Source organism: Protopterus annectens, chromosome 1.part0 (genome assembly GCF_019279795.1).
Source record: "Protopterus annectens isolate FY-2018-M chromosome 1.part0, PAN1.0, whole genome shotgun sequence".
NCBI classification, from domain to species: Eukaryota; Metazoa; Chordata; order Ceratodontiformes; family Protopteridae; genus Protopterus; species Protopterus annectens.
In genome coordinates this window covers 1,530,120,704-1,530,133,596 of record NC_056725.1, presented here as the reverse complement: position 1 = coordinate 1,530,133,596, position 12,893 = coordinate 1,530,120,704, and the positions used below count along the sequence as shown (strand labels likewise).

The 12,893-nt window shown below is 36.9% G+C and overlaps 1 protein-coding gene across 1 annotated transcript in view; it reads right to left on the bottom strand.

Moving 5' to 3' along the window:
• PLG (plasminogen) overlaps nucleotides 1-12,893 on the bottom strand; it is a 791,307-nt gene that overhangs the window by 261,338 nt on the left and 517,076 nt on the right. Inside the window, exons 11-12 of the mRNA XM_044067896.1 lie at nucleotides 8,063-8,241; nucleotides 3,068-3,216 (exon numbers count right to left, since the gene is read on the bottom strand). Of these exons, the coding sequence (XP_043923831.1) occupies nucleotides 3,068-3,216; nucleotides 8,063-8,241 (328 nt within the window). The remainder of the gene's footprint in view (nucleotides 1-3,067; nucleotides 3,217-8,062; nucleotides 8,242-12,893) is intronic.

Here is a 12,893-nt window from a genome sequence, read left to right as displayed (position 1 = left end):
TACAGTTTGCAATGCCAATGGCCTTCTACTTGGACACTGGCATGCTTCCTCAATGATATGCAGCCTTTATTTGGAGCTGTCATAGCTCCGTTTTGTAGATTGCAGAACTGTACTCGGTTACTAACCAAGTACATTTCTGCACACTGCACTCGTCCTGCACGGAGAGCTGCCAGCTTCCTGGATCGCATAGTAACCTCATTTGCATGGTTTTTACCTGCAAATGAGGGTAATTTGCATATAGGAGCTCAGTCCGTGCAGGATTAGCCTAAGAGCTCACGTGCACGTCCTGGGAGCTCGTTCCTGGATCGCACATCGACCATATTGCTGAAAATATCTCTTAAACTAATCCTGCACGCTATAAAGTGCTTTGTAAATCCAGGGGATTGTCTACTTTCTACTAATCACCTCACGTTCAACACATTAATACCTTTCCATCTTGTTGTCCTTGCTATTTATATACACATTCTAATACCTACATTGCTCATTTCACTTGTGAAAAATTATTTTTCATATATACTCTACAGCGAACTGTATTTATATGTGCTTAGTTTATAGTCATCTACATTTTTCACACTGCTGAATTTGGCTCTTACTTTAAATATTGTCCAGCTATATTGATATCTTCATGACTTGTATAATTGGAATAGTCTTCTAAAAGAATTGTTTGTTATAAGTACTCAGTATGTGAATATTATGTAATGCAATTCTTTTTTTTTTCCTTAATACTAATACTGTACTTCTAGTTACAGACTAAAAATGGTCCCCTGGGATCATTGCTTTACCCAGTTAATAACTAACTAAATAAATAAATATTTAAGCACTTATACATATTACTGTACTAAATTGTTTTTCTTCAATATTTTCAATTATCATCAAACTATCTAGTGTCATTGTTATATTGTTATATGAAAAATGTTAACTTTTAAGAATAAAACCAAACATATGTTTTTTTCTTTTTTTTACAGAGAAGTAACCAGAGATTTTCAAAAACAATATTTATAACTAATTGGGGACTAAACAAGTTTTGTGTAAAGCATTGCTTATGCATGGTGTATTTCTTTTTAAAACATTGAAATTATACAAAGTAACACTGTGTAAACATCAAAATGTCAAAAAGATATTCCTGATGTTCATATTAATTAAAAAATGTATGAAATCCAGATTGTCTTCTATATTTGTTTTACTTATTTACTTGTAAGTGTCTCATTTGATGGGTTTCCCTAAGGTAGTGGTTAATTCAATGGTTTGCTCAGAGTTCATCTGTAGATCATGAACAGTGAGGGAGTCAAACACATCTGTACAGATCTAACTGTATTAGCAGTTCCTACTTATTTTTTCAGAACTTTATTGTGATTCAAAACAATTATAGAAAATAACACCAACCTAACATTCTAACTGTATAAAACAAAATGATACCACTAAACATGCAAAATAAAACAACTTGACAATTTTAATAAATTACTAAAATAGTTATAATTATAAAACTAAAAGGCGGTAATAATAAATTAAGAAATTTTATTTTCGAAAGATTTATAGATGACGCAGCATACACACATCTTTTTATTAAACATCATAATTTCCAAATGTGGAACTGAGCTATCACCCTTAAAGGAAACGCTCAAAAATCTTAATAGTGCGCAGAATTTAGCTAGATGTTTTTATGCCATTCCTTGAAGGAGATCTCTATCAATCAAGTGCCTAATAATGTAACACTGAATAAGGAAGAAATAGTGTAAATTTTTTATATAGAAGAGTTATATATTTATAGTCCAATAGTATTTGTTTAAGGTCAGCTTGATTTTTTGTCACGATTTGTCTGATCATGAATGTATAATGTGAGGCTGTAAAGTTTTTTCAGTTCAGTCTGGATTAAACCATTTTATAAATTATTTAACCTTATGGTGATAGATCTTTTTTATCATGCTGACAGGAATTTATTGTTCTTTGAAATGCATTTGGCTATTTAGCAGGTAAAAATCATGGATTTAAACAGTCAGGACATAGGGAAACTACAAACACTGGAAATATCTCACTTTGGATTCATCAAGGGCAGTTCATGCTTATACAACCTGATAGATTTGTTTGAAAAGGTCACTAAAGCAAGGGATGAATATAAAACAGTGCATGCTGAAAACTTCGACCTGATGAAAGCTGTTGACACAACTCCAGACTCAGGCATAGAAGAAAGGCTAAATAAATTGAAATAAACCCCTATGTCACCCATTGGATTGCCAACTGGCTACTAGATAGTCTGCAGATAATCATAATAGGAGAAGTTGCATCTACAAAGAGACCAGGCACCAATGGAGTCCCCCAAGGTTCTGTGCTGGAGCCTTTGTTGCCAGTCATTTACTTTTCTGAAGAAAAAGCCAATATCAAAAGAGCCTGGCTGACTAAGTTTGTAGTTAACTGCAAGCTACGTGCAGTCATTGAATCCCCAGTGACTTAGCCATCGTGTGGGAAGGTTTGTCCCAAATAAATAATTGGTGTCAAAATTACGGGCTAAAACTAAATGTTAAAAAAATGTATTACTCTATCCTTTAAGAAGCCATCTACCCCAGGAAACTAGCACATTGACAATACACCCATAAGAGCTGACCCAGTTGTTCAAGATTTGAGAACTAATATAGAGATTGGCTAAAACCCTGTATTTCATTGTGGCAATACATCTTTGTTTTGCAATGATGGGCAAAACGCAGGTCTACAAAACAAAATTCAATATATTTCTTTCAATGAACTACATTTGGATGAAAAATTGTATGACATGCTCACTATAGGGAAGACCTCCCACACATCCCATAAGTAAATATACCTAGGCACAAGGTCATAGCAGACGAGAAAGGGTTACAGTTTCTGAGTGTGGTAAATAGGTCATTAAACAGTTGGAGGAAGTAGGTGTGTTGAAATGAGCTATACAGAACTAAGCATCAGTAATCTGTGGTACGCCCAATAATAAATATATTTATTATGACAAGATATAGTTAGATAAATAACCATGGTTGCCACTGTTAACATACAAGCCTATTCAATATATGATTCACTATTGTTAAGGAAGAAAGCAGCTTACATTTTGATCCAGTCCTGCATTTGGATGAGTGTTTGGAGTAAAGCTGACATGTACATTTGGTGTCTGAGAAGCCCATTCTTGGCATTTCTTTCCAGCTGATGTCTTGGAGGTTTTTCCACGATAATTCTCACCATAACCGACAATACAATCTAAAACATTTTACAGAACCACCATAAATATTGTATATTTTAGCGGAGAAAACGTACCCCATATAATGCAAACTGCATTTTTATTTAACTGAATATGACTATTGTATAAAATACAAATAAAACATGAAATTCTACTCAAGTATTTGAAAATCTTGCAGCAGATTGAGTATCCAATGTCTATATAAAGAAATTAACCCAAGAATGAAAAAGTATAATATATATGTATTATAATGTGCTCTTGTTAATATGGTTCTGAGTCAGGCATCTGATAAGTAAACATTACAAAATATCATGGTTGGTATTCATATGCAGGGCAGAGCTAATGATGCTGAACAAGTGCTACAATGCCAGTGGCCCAGTCAAGTATGAGGTTGTTTACTGGTTATCTGAGGAGTAGGATTAGTCCAGCAATGAGCAGATTTGTTATAGGTATTTGGAGCAGTACTTTAAGTCAAACATTCAGTGCACTGATAGACCGAATACAGTTGTTATACTTCTCATTAACAATGAAGTAGAATTTCTTAAATGTCTGCGGTGGCATGGCTAGGCTAGGACAATCAGTAATCCCATGCTCACTGCTAATAAGGATCATCAGATGAAAACCGACATCACTGGCGTCTGTCAATGTGGAGGAACATACTGCTAACCTAGTTAATGACAAGGAGGAGGACATTTGTGATTGACATGCTGTGGGGGGTATTACAGATTCTTATCAATAGGACAGAACTGGGGGGGGGGGGGTTGAGCTGTGGGATGCACACAGATGGCCAGTGGGATTGCTAAGGGGCATAAACAGAGGAATCCAGTCAACAATGAGAACAGAGAGTGGGGTAAGGTGTCTCATATCACTGAAATTTTAGAAGGGGCGATGGTTAGACAGGTGACTTCCAGTTCCTGTCAGAATTGCTGAGAACAGAGGTAGGACCATGCTGATATTGCTGCTGCCTCTGACACATCATCCCATTGCAGGCTTACTTAACCAAGCAAAACAAGGCATCTGCCAGTGACGTTATTTTTAGTTATGTGCATTATACATGGCAAGTGGCCAACATAAAATATAGTTTTACCAGTGTCAATAAGAAAGCTGATTGCAGCCTTAATATGTGCACATCTGTACAAAAGGCAGTGCCATTTATAGTACAGATGACATAATTGGCATCCTGATATTAAAAGCATTGTGCTTTGTTGGCAAAACATCACACCCTGCTACCACTACTTCAAGAATAAGGTCCTTCAAGCAGTTAAGCAAACCTCAACCATTCACCCTCCAAATAAACCAGAAATTAAACACTACAAAACACTTGTTACTTTACGTATGCTTTCATGTAACATTTACTGAAACCCTGGACCTACAAAACTCCAATATGATACTATAAACACTTACAACATAACTTATAAGTGGCCTCAAATTGAACCAGGACTGCTATGAAGCTACCCGTCTGTCTTGGGCATTACTGAATCCTGGTTAAAAGATATTTGCTATTTCCTCTCATTAGTCTACAAAAGTATGTGGCCTTTTAAAGCATTATAATGAGATTAAGACATGGGGGAGGAATATTAACATTAGTTACAAAATGCAACAACCTATTTCCTACACTCACCCAAACAGTAATGCTTAGAATGACAATGTGTGTAACCTCAGGAGAAATACACAACAATGCACAGAACTTATTGGAAATAGTATCACCCACACTGAGCTGGAGGCCTTTGCTATCCTTTTGGCTGACAGGTTCAGCTCAACCCTGCCCACGATAGTCCAAAGGAAATACCTCATACCACAATCCCCCAACCATTACTAGGGATCAGGTCATCAATGCTGACTTTCCAGGATCAAAACACTGCATCAATGGACCCAAAATACATCCTAGGATTTTAATAAATATCATGAAACATGATGTTTCTGGTCTACTTGAATCAATTTTCAACTGGAGTCTTCAGTCAGGTTTTGTGCCCAAGGAATGAAAGATGACTACAGTCATTCCCCTGCACAAGGGATGTCCAACCACTGATCAGGGTAACTACAGTCCCATACGTCTTACCAGCCTCATATGAAAGGCCATGGAGAAAATCATCATGTACATGATAAATGAGGACATAGGTAACCTGCAAATTCTGGACTCATCACAGTTCAGCTTTGTTAAATGTGGACTATTTTGAGAGGGTCACCAATGCATTGGATGAAGGTAAGACTGTGCACATAGCTTACCTCGGCCTGGCCAAGGCTTTTGAACAGCATCCTACTCAGGCATTGTAGACAAGCTTACTAATTTCGGTATAAACCCTTTTATTACTTGCTGGATAGCCAACTGGCTCATTGATAGGACCCAAGAGGTCAAAACAGGTGAGGCCACTTCCATCAAGAGGCCAGTCACTAGCTGAGATTCCAGGGTTCTGTACTGGACCTCCTCCTTTCTGGCATCTATTTCATTAAAATAGAAGCAAATGCTGAAAGTTTATAGCTGACTCAGTTTGCAGATGATAGCAAGCTGGGGGTCATCATCAACTCCCCTGCAGACACTAGCATTCTTCAAGAAGGTCTATTTCAGACTAACAAATAGTGCTAAAGCCATGATCTTAAATTCAATGTTAAGAAATGCATAATTGTACCCTTTGAGAAGTCAACCATCCCAGCTAATGACCATGTTGATAATACTCTCCTAAGAGTTGATCCAGGGTCAGGGATCCGGCTACATGCAGACAGTAGGCTTCCTTTGACAAACATGTGGCCACATTGGTGAGGAAATCCTTCTAAGTTGTGCAACTTATAAGTAAGGGCATGGCATCTTGGTCCAAAAAGGTAATTATCCCATTGCACCCTGTCCTTATCAGACCAGTCATATAATGCAGTGCTCCCTTTGGTAAGCACCAAACCAGGCAAATGCAACAACTGGAGCAATCTCAGAGGTTCCTTACAAAATAATACAATACATAACAAACCTGTTTTATAAAGAGTGCCTTAAAGCCTTTTCTGCTCTATTCAGTCTCCTATAGCTTGCTGAAGGGTGATCTATGCTGCACTTACAAGGCATCTGCAAACCCCACCATTATGAATCTCCTACACATTCATAAGTGAAAGAGTACCAGAAATACAAAGTCTAGGGACTTAAATTTTGTCTGTAACTTAAACAGAACATGCTGGAGAGACAACTATGTGTCCTAGAGACTGCCCCTCCTATGTAGTAGGCTTCCCATCCATGTGAAGCTGAGTTTGTCTATTACCCAGTTTAAGCATAACCTAGACCAGGGGATGGGGAAAATAAAATTTTCACCAGGCCTGGCAGCCATGTCCCTTGTGGACTGAAGTGGCTTATAAATGCCTGGCTCTTAATGTCTGATTTGGATACAGGACATCATTATGCTTCCAGGAATATTGACTAGGCTTAGAAAGGACCCTCACATTGTTAGCCTAGTAACAATATATGAATCTATGAATCTGGCCACACCAGAATTCAAACCATATTAATTGGCTAAAGTGGAATATTGTACTACCTGCTACTGTTGCACATTTAGAGAGAATTTTAGATGCCATTATCCATGTTACTAAACACAATAAAGTAAAACCAACTAAGGATGCTAACCCAAATTTCCATGGCCCATTCAAAAGCAAACTGTAAAATGTTCTGTTACATATGAATCTAACACAATTGATTAACACAGGGGCTTGATATATATATACTGGGATCAAAAGTTATTAATTTCCAGACATTATCTTGTCCATATTTGCATATAAATGCAACTCTGTACATGACCTCCCAAACTTTCTTAGCAATCACAACCCAGTCCTATCTATTTGATAGCATAGAGCAAGCAAGCTACCACCAGCTGCATTGCCAGCAGACAAGTCGGAGAAGGTTGTAAGGAAGCTTTGTTACAACAGCTAGATAGTAAAATTGAAGGGATTCCAATCAATTCTATCTGCCCTGAGGAGGCATTAGGATTATTCATCAGTACTCTGAATACCATACAAAAGGCACTTTATCCTATAACTAGAAGAAGGCTGAAACAAACCAAGGATACCTGGTTAACCCTTAATATTCCCTAAAAACTTAAAAGGAGATACACAGTCTGGAAAAAGTGTAAAAATGTCCTCATCAGTGTCATACTGTGCTCAGTTTAAATTCCAGACAGGTAACAGTTTTTGGTGATCTGTTTTTACATGCATGTGAAGGATGTTAAGTATGCCATTGTTTTATTTAAGCAGTTCATTATATGGTTCTCTGGTTCTCTTGTACATCCGCGGTGGTGCAGCAGTAGCATTGCTGCCTCACAGCAAGAGGTTCTCCCGTTCGATTCTTGACTGGCGTGCGGGGAGTGCCTTCTGTGTGGAGTCTGCATGTCCTCTCCACAGCTGGATGGGCATTCGAAAGACATGCGTAAATGGGCGTGCCTTCATTGAAGGTTGAATGTTGAGCTGGCACCTCGGCATTCGTCAAAATCTACTGCCAATCATTAGCGGACCGGAGTTCCGCTGTGGTGACCCCTAACTGGGAAAAGCCGAAAGAAAAACAACATTATATGGTTCTCTTCCTTACAGGTTAGAATTCTTGCAATATATTTCTCTTCATTTGTCAGAACTATCACCATGTAAAATATGAGAACAAAATGTTACATTATATTTTTCAGCATCCCTCTCATTAAACCTTACTACGACCCATTACACTCACTATAACAAATGCAACTGAAAGCTTCAAACAACAAGCAAAATGCATATGATAAAAGTTGCTTACAAGCTGACCAGCAATTTTATTTAGTATGTTTTAGAAACCTTAAGGACAAGCACAGTGACTATAGACAATACCTTCTTTTCATAGAAATTCAAGGTAGATGGTAAGTTATCTTTGGTTACCTTTTAGCTCTGCAGGAGGTGTAGGATTCACTACAGATATAGTAACAGTGGTAGGCTTCTGTACAACAGTTGGACACTTCTCAATATCACAATATTCCCATCTGGTGTGGGGGTCCATTGTGTAGCACCACGGTGAAACGTCACCATCTGGGTTTCTGCAGTAGTTTAATATCAACCCCCTAAATGTTAAAGTACAAGACAAATGTGTTTAGAGAATATTCAAAAACTGATTCCATCTGCTTTTAGCAGAGGTCAGCCAACACGATTATCATCCCATTTTCAAATGAACTAAATCAGAAAATTACAAAAAATACTTGGTTGATATAGAAAGGAAAGGTAAGTTTACAATATCAAGTCATCGCTTCTCATAGATAGTTAAAGAATGTTAAATAAGAATTCTAGTTTTACCATGCAGGAAGGCAAGACAATAGCATTATAGCATCATGTTTTATCAAAAATTAAGAAAAGGAATGAGGCCAGAACTCTGGCAACAAAAAATGTAATGATTGCAATAGCACTGTGGACCAAAGTCTCACTGCAAAATATGATTTATTAATACTCTGCAGTGATATATTCAGTGAAAGATGCACATTGCATGACTAATGAATGACTGGCATAATACTTGCAGATGCCTTTGCATACTCCATACCTATCATAGTTAACCATTCCACCAATGAATATTATTTTCCTGTACTGTCAAAGAAATTCTGTATCCTTCAACTACATAAAGGCTGTACATCCACTGACCTCTCAAACTATACACCTATTTCCTTACTGCCTCCCACTAAGACCCTAGGGAAAATATATAACCCAACTTCTCAAACATAACACCAAAAATAACCTTCTCTCCCTTACACAACATAGCTCAGCCCATACCACAGTACTAACCGTTTAAAACTGTGTAGCTCATCAGATGAGGAACTAAAAGCACAGCTGCAGGTTGTTAAACTTTTTCAGATGATATAAGAATGTAATTTGGTCTTGATACGTGTGCAAAAGCAACCTTTAAAGCAGGAAAACTGCAGCACCAGGAAAATATCAGTTTGGGACAAAAATGTGACATAAAAGAATTTGAGCAAGAGGGAGTGTATAAATATTTGGGAATTGATGAAGGATCGACAATAAAATGTGAATAAATGCAAATAAAATTAATAAGGAATACTTCAGAAGGCTTAAATTAATCTTGAAAACAGCATTGACATTTAGAAACAAAATCCAAGCTATAAACCAATTTGCTCTTCTTGTCCTAACTTACAGTTTTGGAGTGAATGATTGGCCCCAAAATGTGTTGGATAGCTTAGATAGGAAAACAAGAAGGGTGCTTCATGCTCACCAAATGATTTATAAAAATCAGTGCATAACAAGATTATATATTCCCCATTTCAAAGGGGGGATGGGCCTCCTTGAAACTGATTACATGTATAGGTCTGCAATCGTGGGACTCCACACATATCTGCTGACTTCACAAGACCCAAATGTAGTGAAAGGTTTGAAATATGAGGAGAATAAATCTAAGATGACTTCTCTACTTAATCTAACAGAAGCATATTGATGTCCAGCATGAATGGAAATCAAACCAGAAGTAGATAAAAATCAGGCGGCAACTGAATGTGCCAAAACAAAAAACAAAAGAAAGAATATAAGGTGAAGGACCAGATGAGAAGGCAAGAAATGTAGAAAAATCATAAATATAGTTGCAAGTATAGAAAACCTCTTGAAGAACCTCATGTTGATCAGGAATGAATGCAGAAATGGTTAAGGAGAGGTGAATTTAAACAACGAGATGAAAGGTTAATATTGGCAGTCAAAGATAGGGGGCTATGTACAAGCTGGTTTACAAAGTCCATTGAACATGTGGGAGAAACAGACAAATGTAGGTTTTGTAAAACCAGATAGGAAACAGTTGCACACATACTAATGGCGGAAGGACTGTATACTGAAAGTCATAATAATGTGGCAAGACTGTTACACTGGGGATTGTGCAAACATTATGATATTGAAGTGGCTGAAAAAACACTGGAAACATGAGCCACAAAGCATCATAGAAAATGATGAAGTTTATATCACATGGGATCACCAGTTACCAACATTTCAAAAGACAGATGCTAGAAAACTGGATATAGTGGTCCAAAAAAAGAAGACAAAAGTAGCATTGGTCATTGAAATTGCTACACCCAGTGACTACAGTCTCTTGCGTACAGAGAGACACAAAGTCATAAAATATCAGGATCTGCAGGGGGAAATAAGAGCAATGTGGAAGAAAGATACCCAGACAGTTCCAATAGTAGTAGAAGCAAAAGGTCTCATAAAAAAGAATCTACAATTGTATCAAGATATATTACCAATCCATGTAACCCCAACCCTGTACGAATTGCAGAAGGAGTCATTACTGGGCACATTGCAGCTGCTGCGAAGATCACTTTTGGCTGACATCAAATATTGAAACAATACTAATTTCTTGAACTTTAATCATACTTTGACTTAGGAATGGGGTCATTCCCATCATGGTGTTAGAAACCCAAAAGATTTGGAGAAATTAAAAGAGACAGTACCCCCACAGCCCTTCTAAACTTCATAACAACTATAAACCAAAATCAAAATAGGGACAATGTGACATCAGCAATTTTCATATACCTGCTAAAATCATTAGATATAGATTACCATGTAAAAGTGATACAAAAATGACCCTATCCTGGACTTAACTCACCATAAATCTCTTGGTTTATAAGTTACTTGTCTAATCAATGCAAGGCAGTAAAGTGCACTGCAATCTCTTTTCCTTCCTCCCTGTCTCACTTGGGGTCCCCCAAGGATCTATTCTTGGTCCTCTTCTATTTAAGATATGCATCAACAATTTCCATATGGCTATGAAGCATGATTCCATTGTGCAGTCTGCACATTATTCTATCTACACTCGTTTTCTCAGCTAAAAATCAAGGAAAACTACAAAAAAGTATCCAAAAATCTATTACATTAATCAGAAAATTAAGCTAATTGTATTCATCCTCAAACAGCTTACTAGCAAGAAAAAAAAATACAATAATGTCATCAAATAATACCAAAATATAACAGATATACCATACAAAATTCTTAGGTGTCACTATAGATGGCAACCTTGAAGATGAGTGGAGAGAAAGCACAAGGGTGCAAAGAAATACTCAGGGATCTAGCACCTCAGGAAGAAGAGGAAATATATGACAATCTAAATCTTGTCATACGCATTAAATAAACAGTAAAGAAAACCAACCAAAATTAGGCACACTCTACAGAATCATTCCTTACTAAACTAATTCATCACGAAAACATGTCACCTCAACCTTCATAATTCCAACACGCCTGTTTCCTGCACCAGTAGTGACTAATTCACAACCCACCCAAATGAGCCATCTTGGACAATGTTAGAACAAAGTTACTAAATGTGCTACCAGCATGCCTTTATAATGCACTATATGGCACATCACTGCTTAGCCCTTAAACTGGCAGTCCTGACAAAGAACTACCCCAATCTCTAAACTTCTAAAATCTAATCATCTTACATAAACGTATTTACAAACCTGATCAATGCCCAGTTTTAAGAAATATTTTCCAGCTATACACCCCAAATAGATCCCTCTGTTTTACAAATAAACTGCTCCTTTATGTAACACCCTCTAACACTAGGCAGGTGAATCCTTATGCTCTTTGTATGCTGCAAGTCCATGAAATATCTCACCCATTCAAACAAAATGGCAGACACAAAGATTTTAAACACATACTTAAATGGTATTTCCTTGATTCCTGACTCTGTCCCTGTTCACCACCATAAAAAATCATTTTCCCTACTAAATTTTGATTCTCTAGTATTGTAGCTTCTGGTAAAGGTAGCTGCATAATCTGTTTACTTACTAGTACTTTTACTTCTCCTATCTTTCACCATCCTCTATCTCACCCTGAAAAGATCCTTTTCTTCCCTCTACAAACACGTAGACAGAAGATTCCCTTTCCCTTATATTTTCTTATCTGTCCATCTTCTGTCTGCTGCCTGCCACCTTACATCAGCTCTCCTTTAGATAAGGGTACCTTTCTGAAATCATGCTTCTCTTATAGTCGTGGCCTTGTACACATCCTTCCTCACTTTCTATTTTCACAACTAATTTAACACCTGTCTCTTACTTTTTCATTTAATTAGCACTTACTAATTTGCTTAGCCTTACATTACCACCTAGTACTATCTTGATATCGCAAACTCTTAATCAGAATGGCTCCTGCACCTACATATTCCTATAATCCTTCTTTATGGTCTCCTCACATTTACACTGCAAATTCTATAACCATTCCTTTTGAATGATATAATTTTGCCCCATAGAAAGTTTAAATCAACAGATAGATGCTATTGACAGTAATGACCAAATTAATAAAATGTCACGTTATGTTCTTAAATCGTTTAATTTTATGATACTACTGTGTAGCTATATTTTCATATCACAGCTTCATACTGTCTTTGTAGTTAGTATTATGTAACCTTGATGTCTGACATGAAGATGAAAGCGCTTATTCTTTCTCTTTGTAATATCAATTAAATTGTGGACTCTAAGTCGTGGTGGTTCCTTGCTGTTCTTCTTTATCGTTGATGTCTGACATGTAATCAGGTCTACTGTCTCAGTTATGCATAAGTAATTACCTCCATCTCCCTGGGCCTCTGCTGAAAAGAGGTCACTATGATTATCTTGGTAAACAAATGCCAATAAATAAATAAATAAAATATGACATTATTGTAAATAATTGTATTTTACTACTTTGTATATGCTTTGTGATTTTTGTTTTCCTTTGATTCATTTTGTATTTTTCCCAG